Genomic DNA, 21,424 nt, shown 5'->3' on the forward strand with positions numbered 1-21,424 from the left:
CTTAGAGGCATATTATTAATATTTTCATTTCCTACTTTTCTGCCCTGGATTATAAAAGGAGCGCAGTTTTTCTGTAATCATTCCTGACAGTGCTTTCAACTGAGCGACTCTGCCAAAAAACATGCCTGAACCAGGACTGCATTACTAAGGAGCCAAGAATCTTCTAGTGGGTGGAGACTGGAGGTTTCCCTATCACCCTCCAATCTCTTTCTTGACACCCCACCCTTGCCATCCAGCCTCCTGTGTAAACATCTTTTGCCCAAGCATCCCAATGAGCAGTATAAACATTGTCTCACCTGTAAGGTAAGTGACTGGTAAATATTTATTCCTATTTTTCAGATGGACAAACTGAAAATGCCAGAGTCAAGTGACCTAAGGCCACTTCCAAAGCTGCTGGCTTTCAGAAAACCCTTTAGAGCTACCACTTCCTGAGCATTTCCCTGGCCTTGCTGGTGGCCAGAGGACAGAAGCAACGATTGTTAAATTCTGACTGTTTTGTGTATACATAATTTCAGTTTCATTGTTGCTGTATACAACTTTACCAAAACTCAGAGTAATAAAACCTTATCAGGTATTATCAAGTCCTTGGGTTGGTGAGTAGGAAATGTTTGCAAGCAAGAGGAGGCTACTTCTAGGAGAAGTGAACAAAGACGGTGAAGTCTGTGACTTTCCTGAAAGGCATACTGGTCTTGTCAGTACATGTTCAGCACAATCTCTGAAACCTTCATTAACAGCAGAATCACGTGCTTACCCCGCAATCTTTGACAGCCACAAATTATATGCAACATGTCCACACTGGCATTCACACACTATGGCCGACCTACCTTTCCACGCCTCTCTTTTACTTTACCTACGCTCACCTACATGCTGTCCAAACTGGGTCTCTGATTTCTGGGGCACAGCTCCCATCTGCCCGCTCTGGGGCCTTTCTTCATGTTGTGCTTTCCAGTTGCCGGGCGCTCTCCATCATGTCTGCTTATCAAAATCTTGGACGCCAAGGTCCACAGGGACACCACTGCCTTCAGATAGCCTCTTAAATTTCTCCTAACTGGTATCTCTCTTTTCTACATCATTTTTAGCAGCACAGCTTGAAATTCTTTTGGCACAGTATTATAGTGCTCTCCACAGTCCCTGCTCATCCACCCAGCATACTGGCTGGCAAGGAACTTGTGGGTGGAGGCCCTGCAGCCTCTTCTGTGGCAAAGCATTATGGGAGTCACTCTACCATTTGTTGGCAGTGATCTTTCTCCTGCAGTCTTTACAGATCTACAGTTCGTATAATTCTAGGAAAGCCCTTTCTCTGGTTTCTGGGCTATCCTGTCTCTCTATGGGATGCACTGGGGGCCTTTCCTTAAAAACTCACCTTTTCTTCTGATGCATTATCCAAGACATTATTAAGGTAGTTAGTGACTCAATGGCTGAGTCACAGTGATTACTGGGTACAAAGGAAGTAGTGGGCTGCAGGTGTACATCATTGCTATCTTCAAAGAAAAGGAAAGACAGTGTCTACTGCAATGACCAGGTTCCAGCCTGTACAGAATTACCCATGAAGGCATTAAGTGCTCACATGGAAGTAAATGTGAACAGAAAAAGTACCCAAGAGAGTGGCTTTCAAATAGAAGTCAAGGAGCTTTTCACGACGTAATACTATTTCCTATCAGGTGGATTAGAAAAGCTTCTTGATTCAAACTCTACGCTTGTTTTGACTTCAGAGCAGATGGCCGACCTAAGCCCTGGTTTTCTACAAGTTGGCCATGGCGAAGAAACAACCAAAAAAATTCAAACACTAAAATGAAGTAAAAGTTGCTGCAGAGCAGAGAGCAACACAAATCCACAACATACATCCAATTGGACAGTGTGAAACTCAAAAAGCACAAAGCTGTACGGTACTCTGCCATTTATTCTAACAGATTATAGAGATTGGAATATTTATCTAAATATTCCACTGACGGAAGTGCTCTCAAGGAGAGACTTTTCACTGTATAATCTACTCAAAGAACACACAAATATGTTTTTAAAGAAACAACTCCAGAGATAACTTGTAAAAACTGAAGACCTCATACTCTACCAATATATTTAAGCTCATTTTTTTTTTCTGAAAGGCTTCTCTTCAATGAGTATTAAGAATGTAGGAAGAGAGCTCATGGCTGTCCTTCACTGTAGACAACCAGCTACTATTGCATTAAGCCTGCTAATACTAAGAGTTAAACTGACCCTTTCAAAGCACAGATACTAGATTTCTGTTTTTGTAGGCTCTGCTGCTCAGAAGGAAGTTCTCTTGCTTTATAGTATGTTTCCTTATGAGACTAATAAACCTAAGGATACGATTCTCTAACGTGGTTATGTTGTGTGGAAAGCAGAAGGATAAGAACATGCTAGCTAGCTATTTATTTATTCATTCATTCATTCAGATAGAGTTTCACTTTTATTGCCCAGCCTGGAGTGCAATGATGCAATCTTGGCTCTCTAAAGCCTCCGCCTCCTAGATTCAAGCAATTCTCTGCCTCAGCCTCCCAAGTTGCTGGGATTACTGACATCCGCCACCATCCCTGGCTGATTTATTGGTATTTTTAGCAGAGATGGGTTTCACCATTTTGTCCAGGCTGGTCTCAAACTCCTGACCTCAGGTGATCCACCTGCCTCAGCCTCCCAAAATGCTGGGATTACAGGCATGAGCCACCACACCCAGCCAGAACCTGTCTAACTTTCCTATGTTAACTGTACATGTACACATACAAATTTTCTAAGCTTTCAAAATGTTTGGAATAAAAGCAATTATTTTGCAAATCTTCAACTGGGCAGATGGTTGGTATCTGAAATAGAAATAAATATAAACAAAGCAAACAAAATATTCCAAAGTGATGGAGAATGTCCACGAGCTACTTAACAACATGAAGTCAAGGTAAAGTGAAAAACAAAAGCGGTCTTCCTCAGCATTCTCATGTCAATACTTAGAAAAAAATTCCTTCAGTACTACTAAGCCTCAGGCTTTGTACTGAGGAACTGAAAATTCCAGGGGAAAGGAAGAGGAGGAGAAAGGAAAGAAATGAGAAATAGCAAAGATCAACAAACGTTTTATTAATTCTGATTCCTTTTATCATGTGCTTTTTTAAACAAAGCACTTTCAAATAAATCATCTGAAATTTATGAGTTTCTTTCTGATTCAGTTTAAAAATGACAACTAGCATTTGTTGTACCCAAGTTAGATTTATACCAAAATTACCATATGATGGCACATACAGTCATCCTACTGGTGGCTGGAAAACTGGCTTGTGGGAGTATCTGTCACTCAGATGGGCCACCACGCCAGTGGGCACAGGGTGAGAAGAGGGAAGGCCGGACTAGAAGCTGGGTCTTCCGGGTCGTCTCTATGCCTTTTTCACTTCATCACCATTTTCCCCACTGAGGTTGAACACGGGAATCTGCTGACCATCCTTGAGCTCTAAGAAGACCTCGTCAAGGTGCCACCTTAGAGAAATCAAAAGTACAGTCTATCTAATCCATGAGCGCTGAGGCAACAGCCGTAGTAAAAAAAAAAAGGGGGGGGGGGGCGGGGAAAGCAGTTGTTTTGAATAATGCCTTAAATTTTTTTAAACATGATTCTGTCTGAGTGCTGTGTCAACATCATGTTTCAACATTTCACCGGCTCTCATTATTTAACTAGCTTCGCCTTCCAAGGCGGGCTTAAAAATGACTGACAGGCAAATGGAAGGGACATCAGGAAAGAGAAGGAGCAGTTTATTTATCATTTCCTAATTCACAGTTCCTGGCCTGGAATCCAGCCAACTCATGCACTAATCCCAGGCTCAGAGGTCAATGAGCCCAGGGTGAGCTAGGTGGGGCTGCCTGCTCCTTTTGTCCTTGAGAATTAAAACACAGTCTGGCTAAACAGCAAACATCTCTGAGAGGCTTCCCGTGGGGGAAGTGAGTGATGTAGCTATTGGCAACCAGCAAAGCCAAGCCAATTAAGGGGTGGAGAGCTTATGCAAAGAATGTGATGAATAAATTCGGGAACAAGAGTCCATGCCCTTTATTCATTTGTAACAATTGAGGCAGTCAAGTGAGAAGCTGTAACATAGCATCAAATTATGATAGAGCTAGATCATGTAAGTGTAAAGTTTTACAAATTCAACAGCATAAGGAGAGGGCAATTCAGCAGACTGCATGGATAAACTGGACCCAGCTAAGAGCCACAGTACTGGCTTGCTGCCCAGGCCACGAAGCTTTCAGCTTCAAGCTTGAAAACTAATTCTTCCTATGCCCACAGCCATTTAACAAGAAATAAAAATGGAGTCAGGCTTGCTTCCATTAGGAAGTCCTCCTCCCACTCCCCCACTGCTGTCACCTTCCCAGGATACCTCTGAAAGGGGCCACTTCTGGTTGAGTGGACGTGGAGATGACCCTCTGACTTAGATCCAGAGACAGGAATCTTCAACTGTGGGTGTAAAATGACAGAAAGGAGAGATGTAGTTGGATACAGGGTCATTTCAGAGATGTCAAAATGATGCTTTCTAGAGCTAAGCCTATAAAACCCAGTGATTCTCCACAGAAGCAAGTGGTTTTCTAACAGCCCAGCTGGAGAATCCACTTGATTTTCCAAATGTCCTGGCCCTCTTTGGATGGCTGGTGAGGTCAATGGCAGCCCTTCCATTTGGAGGGAGCACTTCCATGACAGTGATCTGGGTACTTCCAGTGACAGCTCAAAAGTCCACTGTTTAAAAGAGCAAACTCCTGATAAATGCAGCAACATGGATGAGTATCAAAAACATGCTGAGTCAAAGGGCCTCACACAGGAGGAGTATGTAACTATTTGTGTTAAACTCCAGTACAGGCACCTATGCTGGGGAAAAAAAAGAAAGTGACCGCCTCTGGTAGAGCTGAAAGATGAGAAGGGACCCACTGGGTAGGGCACAAGGGAACTCAGGCGCTGGGAACAGTCTACATCTAGATAACAGCCTGAGTGACACATTGGGTGTATCTGTTAAAACTCATCAGACAGGGCACTTGGATTTGTGCCTTTCAAGAATGTAAATTTTACCAAAACAACAAAAACAACAACAACAACAAAACAGGAACCATGTATTTGGAGATGAAATGTGTAATGTCTGAAAATTCCCTTGTAATCCATCAAAATAACAGAGCAAAATCCTAATTGTAGAATCCAGGTACCAGCTATAGGTGATCACAGTATAAATTCTTTTATCTTTTTTATACGTTTGAAATTTTTCATAATAAAGTACAAAAATAAAAAATTCACTGTTTTAAAGGGGGACCTATCGCCAGCAAATTGGTACGTATTTTGACCTGGACCCTAAAGAACAGGCTTTAAAGAAAATGTAACACATGAAGGCTCGTTTGGGAAAGACAACACAGTTCTCAGTTTCTCCTTCATCCCCGGCACCATAGGCTGGGCTCGCACCACAGGGATGCTGCCAGGTGCTGCCATGCCCATGACCGGGGAGTCGGCCTGAGAGCCTCAAAGCCAGCCCCTAAGCAGTTGTTTGATTACATTTGATTTAGAAGAAAAGATAGTGAATGCAATGTTTTTGGTTTCTCATGAAAACCAAAAGTAAGAGCCTCACAAAAGGGACACAGGCACAGTAACAAGGAAGCCCATCATAAGACAGGCACCTCCCAGAGTGCCCTCCTGTGCCCCTGGAGATGGCCAAAGATACCTCTTGGGGTGGGGGCAAGGGCAGGGGCAGGGAGGGAGTATCCCACCCATTCCAAATTGCCACCAAGAGAAGAAACTACTGAGGTACACACCTGTGCTTTCCAAAATCCTTTCTTTAAACACCCTTGAAGGAAGGGACAGAATTTGGGACATGGCTCCACAACTCAGGTGAATAAGCAGGCACCTAATCATACTTCAAGAACAAATCTTTGGCCAGGCATGGTGGCTTACACCTGTAATCCTAGCACTTTGGGAGACTTAGGTGGGCAGATCACTTGAGGCCAGGATTCAAGACCAGCCTAGGCAACATGGCAAAACCCCATCTCTACTAGAAATACAAAAAGCTAGGCATGGTGGTGCACACCTGTCGTCCCAGCTACTCAGGAGGCTGAGGCAGAAGAATTGCTTGAACCCAGGAGGTGGAGGCTGCAGTGTGCCAAGATCACACCACTGCACCCCAGCCTGGGCAACAGAACAAGACTCCATCTCAAAAAAAAGAACAAATCTCCAGGGTCCTACAGCTTTTCTCTGGATGACAGAATTAAGCAACAGAGTATACACTGACCATCTCTGGATACTTTGGGGGGAAAAAAAGAGAAAGAAAGGAAAGAAAAGGGCAGGCGCAAGGATTCTGAAGACCAGCAAACTCTGAGGCCAATGTCTGAACTATGGCAGCTGCACTTGCGTGGGTAGATGTAACACCACAGTTTGGTTCCTTCACCAGCCAGAACTTGCCAAAGATTAAAGCAGAAGTTCTGGTAAAGCAAAGTGTTGGCCGTTGTTGACTATCTCACACACACTTGGGAAAAAAATCCCAACGTACGACAATCATTCATGAACAACTGAAACATCTCACCTCTGGAAAACCGTCAGAACTACAAATCGAGGACTCTGGGATGCGAGGGCACAGGCTGCATACCGGCACCCTCATAAACAGCTGATTATAAAGAAAGTAAGTGAAGAACCCTGACAGAATGTCAAAAATAGTCCACAAATTGGAAGACAGGCACTGAGGCTCCAGATGGCTCTGATGCAGCAGACTGAACTGTCACTATGGAGTCACAGCATTTGGCAGCAGTAGAGGCCAGAAGCTAGCACCAGAGCTAACACAGTCATGGCGTGGCCAAGGGCCCAGGGATGTGGGGAAGCCCAGGAAGGCGCCCTCTCAGCACCACCAGGCCAAAGTGAAGGCTGGACAGAACAGAGCTCCCACGAACAACAGCAGGACCTCACCCTACTCTTACTGGGGTTCCTTGAGCACAAGATCATGAAACTGATTCTGCTCTTAGCCCCAGCAAAGGCATCTTTGGCGTGTACTTCCTCAGTGCTGCAGCTGGGCCCTGTGCTGAGAGAAATGCAACAGCCAGACCTACCCACTGGCTTTCCAAGTTCTTAGCATTGCTGGAGTCTAGCCAAGTGACCAAAGACGGGGAAGCACACAGGGGCTCTGCCACACCAGGGGAGAAATCCAGTGGCCTGGCACAGAGTGAGCACTCTACACATGTCCGGCCCTTCCCTGTGCTCCTCCTGGGTGTCCTCTCACACGCAGTGTCGCTGCCGTCCTTCCACTCACACCCATGCTGGACACTGGAACCTCACCTCTGACCCACCCGCTCCTGACACATGACTGTTACCAAGTCTGCCACAGTGGACTTCACATCCATCTCTCACTTCTCCAGGCCACACCTCTAGTTTATGCTCTCACCAGTGCACACCAGTGCGGCCATGCCTCTCTCCTAAAGGTGGCTCCCTGTAGCCAGTCCCTGGGCATTGCCAATCTACACAAATTCACCTTCTTTTAAAAGTAAGTATTTTAATCAGAATACCAGAGCACAAACTGCTTTTGTAGCTTAAAAAAAAAAAAAAGTCTCATTAGAGCTATGTATTAAGAAAATAATAAAAATAACAAAAAATAAGGTCAGATAACCTCACTCTTACCCTCCCAATACTTCCTGGGCTTCTGCTGCCAGAGTCAAGCACACACACACCCTCTAAGATGCTACTGTGGCTCTCTGGTGGCCACAGTCCCTCCCACCTGCCCACACCTACCTTGCCCACCTGTGCCTCCACTGCACCGTCACACTGACAGGGTGTTCCTCTCCACCATTCAAAGTCCTCACAGCTGTCTCCCAGGCCTCAAGCCACTCCCCTCTAGGCCTGCACAATAGTGACAGGGTTTGCCTCACCCTGTCTTACTCAGGAATTTTCAACTGTAAACCCCCAAAAGCCTTCTGTACCTCTATTCCCCACAGAGCTTAGAATCATTCTTCAAACCAGGGCATATACTGAAAACATGCTTGTTAAACAAGCTTGGAGAACAAATGTGTTTTACATGTAAGTGTGATCAAGTACAAAACGATATGGTTAAAAAATGGGTTGGTAGTCTGTGGAAGCAATGTAAATAAATTCACTTTAAAAGTCAAAGTTTAAAGAGTTGGTTACATTTGAATGAGCACTGACTAGATACAGATGCATTTGCCTTTTTTGTTTTTATTTTAGAGACAGGGTTTTACTCTGTCCCCCAGGCTGGAGTACAGTGACGTGAATCATAGCTCATTGCAGCCTCCAACTGCTGGGTTCAAGCGATCCTCCTGCTTCAGCCTCCTGCTGGGATTACAGGTGTGCACCACCATGCCTGGCTAAATGATTGATTGATTGATTGACAGATAGATAGACAGACAGACAGATTAGACTGGATGGATGGATGGACAGACAGATAAAGACGGGTCTTGCTTGCTAGATAGATAGATACAGGGTCTTGCTGTATCATCCAGGCTGGTCTCAAACTCTTGGGCTCAAGCAATCCTCCTACCTTGGCCCCCCAAACTGCTGAGCAATATCAAAGCCAACATGGTAGCAAACCACCACTGGTCACTTCTCTACTATCTTCAGCTCAAGATGGTGACTTCAGCACACCCACTGCATTCCCTGCCATATCCATTCCCCGAAATGGAAGAAATGTATATAGAAATAATCTAGAACATAAAATATATTTTATATAAACATTAAAATCCATAATTTAAAAACTTTTTTTTAAAGGTGCCAAACCCTGCTTTACTAAGATTTCCCATCCCAAATCCTTAACTCCAGCTTCCTCCAAGACTTTCCAGGAGACAGCCGACCCTCCTCTCCTTCGGCAGGCACCACATTACCTTGGCATCAGCAATGTCCACAAAGTTGTCCTTGCCAGTGAGCTTGAGATGGTGGACGCTGACAGGAGGGCCCAGAGCTTCCTGTGCCCCGGGATGGATCTGCAGCTGCTCCAATGCCAACTGGTAATATAAACTCCTGGAATACGTCTCTAAGGATGAAACATACACTTTGTGTTCCTTATTGGACTTAGGTGGAATCTACTAGACAGAAAATTATACAATTGATGTATGGGGTGGAACCAGAAACATGAAATTTGTGGATGGACGAATAATTAGGACCATCTTCTCTAAACTCAAAACCAAAGCACAGGCAGGCAGTGTCTGCAGGGATATGCAGATGATCTTGGGCCTTGACCTCATACAGACCCTTTCTATGCCTCAATATCTTCATCTTTCTTCCCTCATTCACTGCCTTATTTCTACATCTAAGGGGTTTGATCAGCTCTTCTCTAAGTTTCCTCTCAAGTCTAAAGTCCTGTGATTCCATGACTTGCTCAAAGTGACGCAGCTGGTCCACAGCAAAGTGATGCCAGAATCCGTAACACCTGACTTCTAAACACGGCCCCTTCCACTAAGGTGAGACGTAAAATAGAAAGACCACGCCATCAACAACAACAAAACTCTCAGGCCAAGAAGCAGGATATGAGAATGTTCCTTCATCGAGATCTAAGCCAACATTTCAAGTCAAACTCCTCTCAGTCTCAGGAATCCTTCTGAGCCCAAAGGCTACATGGGAAGTCCAGGCAGCACATCCCTGAAGCTGTAAGTTCTAATATCAGCTGCCCAAGTGAGAGAGCAGAGGCAGAACTTCTCAAGCAGAGTGTTCAGTTTTGCAAAAGGAAGCGCTTCCCTTCCATAGGTCCCATTACACTAATGAAGGGGAGGGTGACCTGACCCTGAGAGGCCAAGGGAATGCCCCTCCTGGGCTGCTTCCCAGGAGTAAGGGGTACAGGGAATACCATAGGCATGAACAAGGTGCCAACCATAATAGGAAAAGAAGCTGGGCGCGGTGGCTCACGCCTGTAATCCCAGCACTTTGGGAGGCTGAGGCGGGTGGATCACGAGGTCAACAGATCGAGACCATCCTGGTCAACATGGTGAAACCCCATCTCTACTAAAAATTACAAAAAATTAGCTGGGCATGGTGGCGCGTGCCTGTAATCCCAGCTACTTGGGAGGCTGAGGCAGGAGAATTGCCTGAACCCAGGAGGCAGAGGTTGCAATGAGCCAAGATTGCGCCATTGCACTCCAGCCTGGGTAACAAGAGCGAAACTCCTGTCTCAAAAAAAAATAATAATAATAGGAAAAGAAGAGGCAGAAGCTGGGTCCAGACAGCTGTTCTTTGTTGAGTGATTTCCATGGCTAGGCACTGTTCTCAATATTTCACACATCTCACAATGCTCAATAGCTCTCTCTTGTGAGATTCAATTCTTACTTCATGCACAGGCACTAATGTTACCACGCATCACACCAGTAACGTAACTAACACCCAGAAAGGTGACAGACTCACATAAGGCTACATAGCTGGTCAAGAGATGGAGCCGAGATTCAACCATTCAACCCAGGCAGTCAGCTGCAGTGTCCAGGTCTCACCCACTTAACAGCCTCCTAAGGGAAAAAGGCTGAAACCTGACCCAAAAACACACCCATTCCTCTTATGTCCTGCCCCTGTCCCTTTGGCAGAGGAAGAGGACGCCAAATTATTTAGTCTGAATCATCCCTGGGAATGCTCATCTGAGGCCCCTCCAGACTCAACAACTCCACCAACTCTGCAGGAAGGTGCAGCATGGCTGGAGAGGACACTGGAGGCTGTTGGCTTATCTCCTGGTGACACTCACATCCTGGGAAGAAGTGAAAATGTTGCCCAGCGGATAAGGAGCTAAGCTGGGTAGAGATAAAGGAGCCTCAAAAAAGTCAGTCTAGAAAAAACTGCTGCTGCTTTGCCACCAGTAGCATTAAAATGACCTTAAATGTCCTGGCTGCTGACAGTAATCGTGGGCTATCTTTACAAATTCAAATTTGAGTGCAGTGGGGCTGGAAGCTGCATCTGTCAGGACTTTGCCATTGTGGGCTCTGCTTTTATTTTCTGCCCCGCCAGAGGTCCCTTGCTCATGGTCCCTCCTCCATTAAATCAACAACAGAGAATGAAGTGCAGAAAAAGGCTGACAACACTGGACGCAGCCACAGCTTTCCCACCTGTGAACCATCTGGTATTCCCCTTCCCTCTGTCCTTTCTTTACATAATCTCAGAATCTTGACTGGAGCCCCTGTGTGTGCACTGGGCTGAAAGCCCATCGTGCTCTACCAGGCTTCTTATGCAAATGAGTCCTGGTCCTTTTATTTGTACTGGTTGCTCCCAGGAAAAACTGAGATTGCAGGATACAGTGGAAGTTATAGCCAACAAAATGGTGGACTAGCCTTTAAAATCACCCTCTCATCCTTTCTCTGATCTACTGAAAGCATCTCAAGTATTTCCTCTGATGGAGGAGGAGCAGGAGCAGGAATGCTAGGAGGGGGTCAGGCTGCAGGCGCCTCCAGGATACTTACTTTGTATGATGAAATATGCAAGGGAAAAGCCCCCGGTACACAGCACACTGCCGTAAATGATCATTTTTGCTGGAGACATTGACATCCTGCTTCGTGGATGCTTAAAAACAAAAGATACAAATTTACTGTAGGAGTCCCAGTTTTGTGCCAAGGGGGTTTGCCTGGCTTGGGCCCCTCAAGGAAAGGAACAGTAAGGAAACCAGCAAGGAGGCCAGGCCGCCCTCCCTCATTTGCTTCCTTTCCAAATGCCAGAATTGGTTCTGGGGCCAAATCGAGTGCCCTCCTGGGGATGCCCTCTCGAGAGTGGCCCATGTCCAGGACCCATGCTGTTGGGGCCCTGCCACCCCCAGCCAGCCCAGCACAGAGCGAGCATTCAGCCCACCATCCCGACAGACAGAGCCCAGACTGTGAGCCAAGCCCCGCGCGGCCAGGAAGCACAACCACTTTGTCTCAGGCCAACTGGTAAACAGGAAGCTTATCTTTTGTGGCAATAGCTGGTCCTGTAAGCCTACAAATGGGCTGGAACTGTCACTTGTCACTGGCTCCTTTCTTTCACATTTTAAAAAATGCCCCACCCTTGGGATGAGGAAACTTTGGTTATGACTTTCAGGCTCAATGAACAGACGGAGGGCTGCCAGCTCAGCAAATACAGCATACCACATTCACCCTGGCATTAGCTCCTGTCCCCTGAAGGCCCGGGTGGGACTGGGAGCAGCACGTGGGAGCCAACTCTCCTCCTTCCTGGTGTCCATTTAACCACTGCTCACAGCGGCCTGGGCCTTTCTGAAAAGTTGTAAGATACCTGACCATAAAACAGTAGGACATGAGCTATAGGAGTAGGGCAGGAAAGGACAGGAGAAGGGTCACAATTCAAATGTCACATAAAAGACAGCAGACACTGCAAAGACAAGAACCTAAGGCCTAGCCAAGGAGACAGCTTCAACCTGGCTCCAGCTGACTGCAGCTCTGCGGCCCCAGACTCACTGCATCTTTCCATTTATCAAGAGGGGTCAGAAATCTGATTTTTTTTTTTATGTGAAATTGCCTGGATTCTAAATGTTGACAAACAATCTTTGAACACTGCTAAGAAACACACTTGTGAACCAAGTTACTTCTGTGGGCTTCAGTTATTGGACCATCAGGGCATCCCCGCCCTGAGATTCAGGTAAGTTCCTGTCTTGGCTGACATTTCTCCAAAAAGAATAGAGATTTTAGACAGACATGGAAATTCCAGTCTTAGATAAAGGAAAAAACGTCATGTTTGTGTCCCTACTTAAAAATTTAACCTTCGATTTTAATTATGCTCCTTTCACAAAACAAAGCCTCTGATGTGTCCTAATGGGGTCAGAGAGAATGCAGTGCAGAAAAGTTAGGTATAATGTGAGTTCCTTTGCCGGCTGGAACACATTCTCACCATCTGCTTCTCCACCCTCCAGAACACAGAGTATCAACAACTGTCCACCCATCATTTCTGAAGCCCTGAATATAAATGAATCCATAGAAACCCTGTTGGAGAAAGTTCCTCAGGTAGATATTCTTTCTGAGAACTAATAACTAAACATACCCTTGAATCGGGCTACAGTTGACCAGTACTATACTAAAATATTTATTTATTTATTTTGAGACGGAGTTTCGCTGTTGTTACCCAGGCTGGAGTGCAATGGCACGATCTCTGCTCACCGCAACCTCCGCCTTCTGGGTTCAGGCAATTCTCCTGCCTCAGCCTCCCAAGTAGCTGGGACTACAGGCGCACACCACCATGCCCAGCTAATTTTTGTATTTTTAGTAGAGACGGGGTTTCACCTTGTTGACCAGGATGGTCTCGATCTCTTGACCTCGTGATCCACCCGCCTCGGCCTGCCAAAGTGCTGGGATTACAGGCATGAGCCACCATGCCCAGCCAAACTAATCCAGGTTTATGTATATAAAGAGCTTTGATAAATTTAACAAATGAAGGAGGGTGACATTTTAGATCATGTTTCTATTGTTTACTTATATGTTGTTTAGTTCAAAAGGCTGCTGAAACCACAAACAAATGTACAGCAACTGCTGTGAGGATCCTAGCTAGTACCCTAAATACGGAAGTACCAAAGTGGGTGTTAAGTCAATTACAGTAATGTGATCTGGAAAAGCCACTGAGTTCTCATAATGAAAACGGTCTGAGCATCTGAGGAAATTAAGTCAGATCTTGCTTAATTTAAAAAGAGCTCAACAGGGTAAGGCAGCCAGACTGGGTTATGCAGAGGTCCCCAGAGTGTTACAGTTTCTAAGGCCAGCATGAGACATAAGAGAAAGAGCCAGAAACAACGTAGAAAATGTCCATCCCATCCCTCCTGTAGGTTAAAGCCACAAGTGAACCTTAAAGACCAGAAGAAACTGTAACTACTCAGGGAGTGACTTTCTTCTATTGTCTAACCCGAGAATACCCTGGCAGGTTCTAATGAGGAGCTTGGCCCTAGAACATTCCATTACCTTTGGCCACATCACAGCACAACTCTCTTGAAAATCATCAAAGGCCAGTTGTTTTGCAATTAGAAAAGATTTTACATTAAAATTATTAAAAAATGTTTTAAAGCCCAGTTCTCTCTAGTCGCATACAGCCAAGATGTATTACCAATTCCAGCTTTAGAATATGAACAACAAGTTAAATTTAAACTCTAAAACAAGCTTGTTTGTGAAAGGCCCTGGTTTTCCACCCCCTCTTCTGCCAAATTAGGAAGAAAAAACAAAGCCTGCAGGTTTCCCGTCTGTGTCCTATGTACTTTTTGTTACAGCAACCAAAGAACCGGTGTGCGCGAGGGAGAACCGCAGGCAGCAGGTGCTCTGACCACAACACAAGCATGATGCCAGTCAGCAGGAGGACGGACCCGCAGAAGCAAGATGCTAGCAATAAAAGCTGAACAGAATAGAGTGAAAACAGCACTTAAGAGTTAAAAAAAAAAAAAATACTATAGTAAACCTATACATGGACTTCAACAATATTGATAATACCTAACACTTCCAATTCTTATTATGAGTCTTGTACTATTCTAAGTGACTTTACATAAAATAATTCATTTAATTCTTACAACCCCTTGAAGTAGGAACTATTATTATCACTCCCATTTTACAGATGAGTAAATTGAGGCACAGTGGTAGAACTGGGATTCAAACTCTGGCTCCAGCATCTGTTCTTTCAACCACTGTGGTACGCTAGCTTTAAGAAATCTGATTAAAGCAATATTGAAATGGGAAAGCCAGGCGCAGTGGCTCACACCTGTAATCCCAGCACTTTCGAAAGAGGCTGAGGCAGGCGGATCACCTGAGGTCAGGAGTTCAAGACCAGCCTGGCCAACATGGGGGAACCCTGTCTCTCCTAAAAATACAAAAAACAAACAAAATTAGCCAGGCTTTGTGTAATCCCAGCTCCCTGGGAGGCTGAGGCAAGAGAACTGCTTAAACCCAGTAGTCAGAGGTTGCTGTGAGTTGAGATTGTACCATTGCACTCCAGCCTGGGTGACAGAATGGGACTCCATCTCAAAAAAAAAAGTGAAAGTTGTGTCTCTGGGCTAAAATATATTCTTACTGTTCAGTGTAAAAGGCCTTGGCAGGCATGCCTTTCCTGCTATTTTTCCAGACAAGGTGAGTATATATTTATAACTTCATTCCTTCTTTTGTTTAGCAAATGGTCACTGAGGGTCTGATCTGGTGAGACAGTAAGAATATAAAAATGCTATTAAGATATAAGGAATCCTCCTTGGTCCTGAGGAACATAGACAATTAAACAATTGTAACACAGACAGATCTATCACACACAAATGCACAGCCGTACACTGTATAACTCTTGCAGGGCACCGTGCGCACTGCAGATGTCAAAAACTCGACACTTTGCCAACAGTTGGAAGTACTATAAAGTATCTTGAAGAAGGGGTGGGTGCCTTTTTCTAATTTGAACAAAGGTATCTGGGCTAGAAGCAGCCTGCTTAGTGGAACCAGACATATGCACCAAGAGAGGAAGTAACATTCAGGAAGTGGTCGACCCTGCTGCAGGGGATCAGCAGACGTTTCACAGAGGAAGTTTACCTCGAGCAGAGAAAGGGGAAAGAGTAGAACAGCTTCAGATCCAGGAAACGACAAACAAAGGCAGAGTGGGCAGAAACAAGAGCTGCTGACGTATAAGGCACAGGACAGGAGCCACAGGAAACAGGCCCAGAAGCGGAGGGGCAGCAGCACAGGGGGTGATTACTGCTAAGGAAGACCCTTGACTCTGAGCTGTTGGGCTCTGCAGATGAGCGGCTACAGAAAAATCTCTGGGACAGAGCAGTGGGCAGTTGGGGGAGAGGAAGCAAGGCAGCAGGACTGCCAGAGGACAGCAGTTCCAGAGCTAAGACCAACGTAGCAAGTGTGAATCAAAAGGATGGTTTCTTAAAATGTTTAGGATGGTTCTTATGTACTTATTTTTACACTAGCTCATTCTAAAAAGGATGGCGGAGCTAACAAAGATACATACTTTAGAAGAGAAGGAAATAAATAGATGAGGAAATGAAGATAAATGAAAAATGATTTTAAGAAAAGAATAAGGCTGAAATAAAGTTCGAGCACAATAGGCCATAGTCATTCACTGGGTATTTCCTCAAGGTGCCACACGTCGGCCACGGCTTCCTATCTGCTCAGCGGACAGGGAAGCCTGAGGAGCTACGAGGTCCTGAGCGTCCATGAACAAAGGCAAACCTGCCACTGAGGAGGAAGACAGCAGCTGCTAAGTACACACGAGGCCTCAGAATGCCCTAGCCAAGGCTCAGAAACAGATTCTCTCGAGTGGCTGGGGTTGTAAATATCCTGAGAATTAAAAATAAGATAACAAAAATACAAAGTTCCCAACTGCCAAATGACTATTTTATAAAACATCCAACTACGAAAGCTACATTCATACCCCCACCCCACCCCCCAAAAAAAAACCCAGAAGAATTATTTTTATAGGCAGCCAAAAGAGTGGGGTCTCAGGATGAAATTCTCTGGCAACTACCTTGACTCAGTGGAGTGCTCGGGCAATGAGGATCAACCAGGTCTCCCCGGAGCCCTTCCACGTGAAAGCAGGATGGGGATGCGAGCGGGGGCGGGGGCAGGAGATGTGTTCGGGGCGAGTTGGGGACAGTAGGGGCTCCTTTCAACCTGATTCAGTTTACCTGCCCCTTCAGCTGTCTTTTGAAGAGTGTTAAGTAGCCCCCAACCTCACAAAAAAAACAAAAATTCAAAAAGGCACCGTAGAGGAATAGAGATGGATTTTGGGCTAACTGCAAGAACATTACCTCTTAGAACTAGTCTTCTGGTAAGAAGTGAAAATGTTAAAATGTGATGTGCCATTCTCTGCGATAAACTCAAGTTCAGTCAGTCCACTACATAGCCAAGCAAGGGCAGATTTATTTGCTTTACAGTTTGCCAAAAGGCAAGGGTTGTATCCCTATTGAAAATCAAGGACCTTAAAAACAAAAAAGAAAAAAGAAAAAAAGAAAGAAAATGGAGGAACTTGTTAGCCACAGGAAGGTAGCAGAAAACACTGGCCAAGGTGTCTCAGGTAAGAGGTCCTAGCTTTCCTTTGGGGTGACTTTGGCCTCTAAAGGCCAATAGTTTATAAACCTTTTCCAAAGTACTAAACCCCTTCTAGAGCCAAAGTACAGTCTGCTAAACAGATGCAGCAGCTGCCTGAGCTGGTACAGGCTGGAGGATCCTCCTGTCAGCCTCCCCTCAGCCCCAACCAGAGAAAGAATCACCAAGGGGATAAATAGGAAGAGCCGACCAACAGGAGGCGGCGGAACCGATGCTGGAACAGCTCCATGCCTTCACTTTAAGGAGGCCTGGCAGTTTGCACTCTGGCACTCTTGGGACCCCTAAGCCACTACGTAAGAAGTACGGTTATCTTGGGAGGCCGAGGCGGGTGGATCACAAGGTCAAGAGATCGAGACCATCCTGGTCAACATGGTGAAACCCCATCTCTACTACAAATACAAAAAATTAGCTGAGCACGGTGGCACGTGCCTGTAATCCCAGCTACTCAGGAGGCTGAGGCAGGAGAATTGCCTGAACCCAGGAGGTGGAGGTTGCGGTGAGCCGAGATCGTGCCATTGCACTCCAGCCTGGGTAACAAGAGCGAAACTCCGGCTCAAAAAAAAGAAGAAGAAGTACGGTTATCCTGCTGGTGGAGTTCTTGCTACAGAAGAAGACCATGTAAGAAGCCACTTTGTGAAGAAGAGGCTAAAGATGGGTGGGAAGGAAATGCCCCACTGATTCAATATTCCAGTTGAACCCAGTCACCCCTACCAAGGCACGAGCCATGTGAATGAGCTGTCATGGACATTCTAGTTTAAGTGGGCCACCAGATGAGTGCAGCACCAGCTGAACATTCATGGGGCAAAAGAACCATGAGCTGATCCACATCAACCTACAGAATCATGAAAGATAGTAAAATTATTTTAGTTGTAAGCTACTAAATTTGGTTTGTTATGCAGCAATTGAAAATTAAAATCCCTTTTACAATATCTTCTCATAGGATTTTTTAAAAACTCTCTCAAATGTATGTTACTTTTAAGAGCAGCAATTTAAAAAGCTAAACAGACTAAAAAATAGAAGACCTGGAATATTCGAACAAACACAAGCAGAGTGGAAATATTCGAAGAGTTGTATTTAAAGCAAAAAGTATTTAATTGAAACAAAGATAAACAATATAGTAGTTACGAACATAACACAGTAAACATTACACCAAAATAGATAAAGCCAAAAACTATCACAAATATAAAAAAAAAGGAAAAGAAAAGGACTACAGAGGGAGAACACAGATCATTTTCCAACTTTAGCAAATCCAGTGAACACAGATCATTTTCCAACTTTAGCAAATCCAGTGAACACAGATCATTTTCCAACTTTAGCAAATCCAGTGAACAGAAAGGCTGGGTGTGGTGGCTCACCCCTGTAATCCCACCACTTTGGGAGGCTGAGACAGGAGGACTGTTTGAGCCCAGGAGTTCAAGACCAGCCTGGGCAACACAGCAAGACCCTATCTCCAAAAAAAAAAAAATATATATATATATATATATATATAAAAAATAAAGCCATCAAGAACAGAGAATCTGAGTAATGCAGTTTTTTACCTTACAAGGTACAACATGTGTGTGTGTGTATCTGTGGAGATATGTGTGTAAATACTGAGACCTTCCAGTGCCGAGCAGGTAGCACCCATCCCATCAAGCTTTGTGGGACTGACAAACCATCCTGTTTTCAATGCCCAGTCCTGTGACTACTTCCTGGAAAGTAAATCCGAACCACTCGAGAGGGCAAAGCAAGTACATAGATCAGCAATTATATACAATCAACTTCATCTGAACCACAGCAAAAAATTCTCTCCTGCTACTGCAAGTGGCTAACCAGTATCCCTAATTTTTAAAATTACAGTAAAAATTTGAAAGTTAACTTTTAAATTAGAAGATGGAAGAACTCAAATCAGTTTGATGCCATTTTCAATGAGAACAAACTAAACTGAAAATGTTAACGGTTGTTATCTATTCATTCAATCAACAAGTATTTGCCAACTGCATTGAAAACCAGGCGCTGTGCTAGGCACTGGAAATGAAGAGAACAAAACAGACCATTAGTGGACCTTACCCTGTGCTGTAGTGTAAGGAGACAAACAGTAAACAAATAACATCACTTTAGTTAGTAATAAGTGTTTTAAAAAACATAAAATAGGGTGCTAAGAGAAAGAAAACCCACAGACTAGGAGAAAATTACTAAAGATATCTGATAAAAGAATTGTTACCCAAAATATGCAAAGAACTTGTAAAATTCATCAATAAGAAAACAATTTACCAATGGGCAAAACAGCTGAACAAACATCTCACCAAAGATATACAGAAGGCAAATAAGCATATGAAAAGATGCTCAACATCATATGTTTATTAGGAAACTGCAAATTAAAACAACGAGATACTGCTACAGTTTTTAGAAGGGCTAAAATCCAAAACACTGACAACACCAAATGCTGGCAAGGAGATGGACCAACAGAAACTCTTACTTGTTGCAGTTGGGAATACAAAATCGTACAGTGACTCTGAAAGACAGGTTGATGGAAGTTTCTTACAAAATTAAACATACTCTTCCACGTGATTTGCAGTTCTACCCCTTGGTTGTTGCCAAAATGAACTGAAATGTTTGTCTACAGGAAAACCTGCACACACAGATGTTCACAGCCACTTTATTCATAACTGCCGAAACTTGGAAGCAATTCAAGATGTCATCGATAAGTGAAATGGATAAACTGTGGTAAATCCAGACAACACAGTATTACTCCACTTTAAAAAGAAATGAGCTATCAAGTCATGAAAAGACATAAAGGGGCTAGGTGTGGTGGCTCATGCCTGTAATCCTAGCACTTGGGGAGGCCAAGGCGAGAGGATCACCTGAGGTAAGGAGTTTGAGACCAGCCTGGCCAACATGGTAAACCCCATCTCCACTAAAATACAAAAATTAGCCGAGCATGGTGGTACATGCCTATAATTTCAACTACTCAGGAGGCTGAGGCAGGAAAATCGTTTGAACCCGGGAGGCAGATGTTGCAGTGAGCTGAGATTATGCCATTGCACTCTAGTCTGGGGGACAAGAAAAAAACTCCATCTCAAAAAACCAAACCAAAAAAAATAAATAAAATAAAATAAAAGACATAAAAGAACCTTAAATTACTATCACCAAATGAAAAAAGTCAATCTGAAAGGCTACATACTGTATTCCAACCATATGACATTCTAGAAAAGGCAAAGCTATGGAGGCAGTGAAAAGGTAAGTGGTTGCTAGAGGTTTTGGGAGAAAGAGGATAAATAGGGGGAAGACAGACAATTTTTTAGCACAGTGAAACTACAGTGGTAGATACTTGTCGTTACACAGGAGTCAAAACCCATAAAATGTACAACACAGAGTGAGCCCTAATTTAAACTATTTAGTCTGGTTGAAGATGATGGGTCAGCACTGGTTCATTAATTGTTAACCAATGTCCCACGTTTGTGTCTGATGTTGCTGGGGGCGGGGGGGGGGCTAGGGACTGGAGGAGGGAGAGGGTATGTGTGAATTCTCTTACTTTCTGCTCAGTTTTGCTACAAACAAAACTATTTATTTTAAAAAATAAATGTATTTTGGCTGGGTGTGGTGGCTCAAGCCTGTCTATAATCCCAGCGCTTTGGAAGGCCAAGGAAGGCAGATCACTTGAAGTCAGGATTTTGAGACCAGCCTGGCCAACATGGCAAAACCCCGGCTCTACTAAAAATACAAAAATTAGCCAGGCAAGGTGGCACATGCTTGTAATCCCAGCTACTTAGGAGGCTGAGGCAGGAGAATCACTTGAACCCAAGAGGCAGAGGTTGCAGTGAGCCAAGATCATGCCCTTTAGCCAGAGTGACAGAGGAAGTGTGACTCCATGTCAAAAAATTAAAATTAAAATTAAAAAATAAAATATTTTTTTAAATGTTACCACTGAAAAGAAATTAGCTCAGATGTGATAAAATGTCATCTGAGAATAAATCAAACCTCCTGAAACTAATATATAACATAAACACCTGATAAAACGTGCTAATATTCATATTCATATATTATAAAATCCAAATACTGTGTGAAATCTAATTGTTTTCTCAACTGCACTTTCTTAGGACCAAATAACATAGTAAAGGGTTATTCTCTCTCTAAAATCTACTCTAATTTCACTCCTCCCTCTTGCCAGTGCTCACTATCAAAACCTTGAAACATTCAAGTGGGTAATGTATGTGAAGACTCTCTCAAAAATAAGCAAACAGATAGGATGACATGCTAGAATATGAAAGGGGGAAGGCACAATTTTAACTTTGGCAGTGAAGGAAGGCACCTCTGCCAAGGGGACATTTAAGTTGAGACCGCAGGATCATTTGAAAACCAGGGGAAGAGCACGCCAAACACACCAACGCTCGGAGGCAGCCACAGGCTTGGTATCTTCAGGAAGCAGAAGGCGGCCTCATGAAATGAGGTGTGGAAGAGGAGGCAGGATGTTTATCAAGCAGGT

General features: G+C 44.3%; 1 protein-coding gene across 15 annotated transcripts in view; it reads right to left on the bottom strand.

Moving 5' to 3' along the window:
- The window catches only part of COA1 (cytochrome c oxidase assembly factor 1), a 199,628-nt gene that overhangs the window by 29,322 nt on the left and 148,882 nt on the right, over positions 1–21,424 (bottom strand). For all 15 annotated transcript variants that reach the window (XR_013523852.1, XR_013523850.1, XR_013523853.1 and 12 more), the window contains 3 exons: positions 11,374–11,473; positions 8,827–8,975; positions 4,359–4,435 (listed from right to left, as the gene is read on the bottom strand). Coding sequence is in view for 11 of the 15 variants with exons in the window: in XM_078342305.1 (XP_078198431.1) it covers positions 4,359–4,435; positions 8,827–8,975; positions 11,374–11,458 (311 nt within the window). In the remaining 4 variants the exon portion in view is untranslated. The remainder of the gene's footprint in view (positions 1–4,358; positions 4,436–8,826; positions 8,976–11,373; positions 11,474–21,424) is intronic.

Source organism: Callithrix jacchus, chromosome 11 (genome assembly GCF_049354715.1).
Source record: "Callithrix jacchus isolate 240 chromosome 11, calJac240_pri, whole genome shotgun sequence".
Lineage (NCBI taxonomy): Eukaryota > Metazoa > Chordata > Mammalia > Primates > Cebidae > Callithrix > Callithrix jacchus.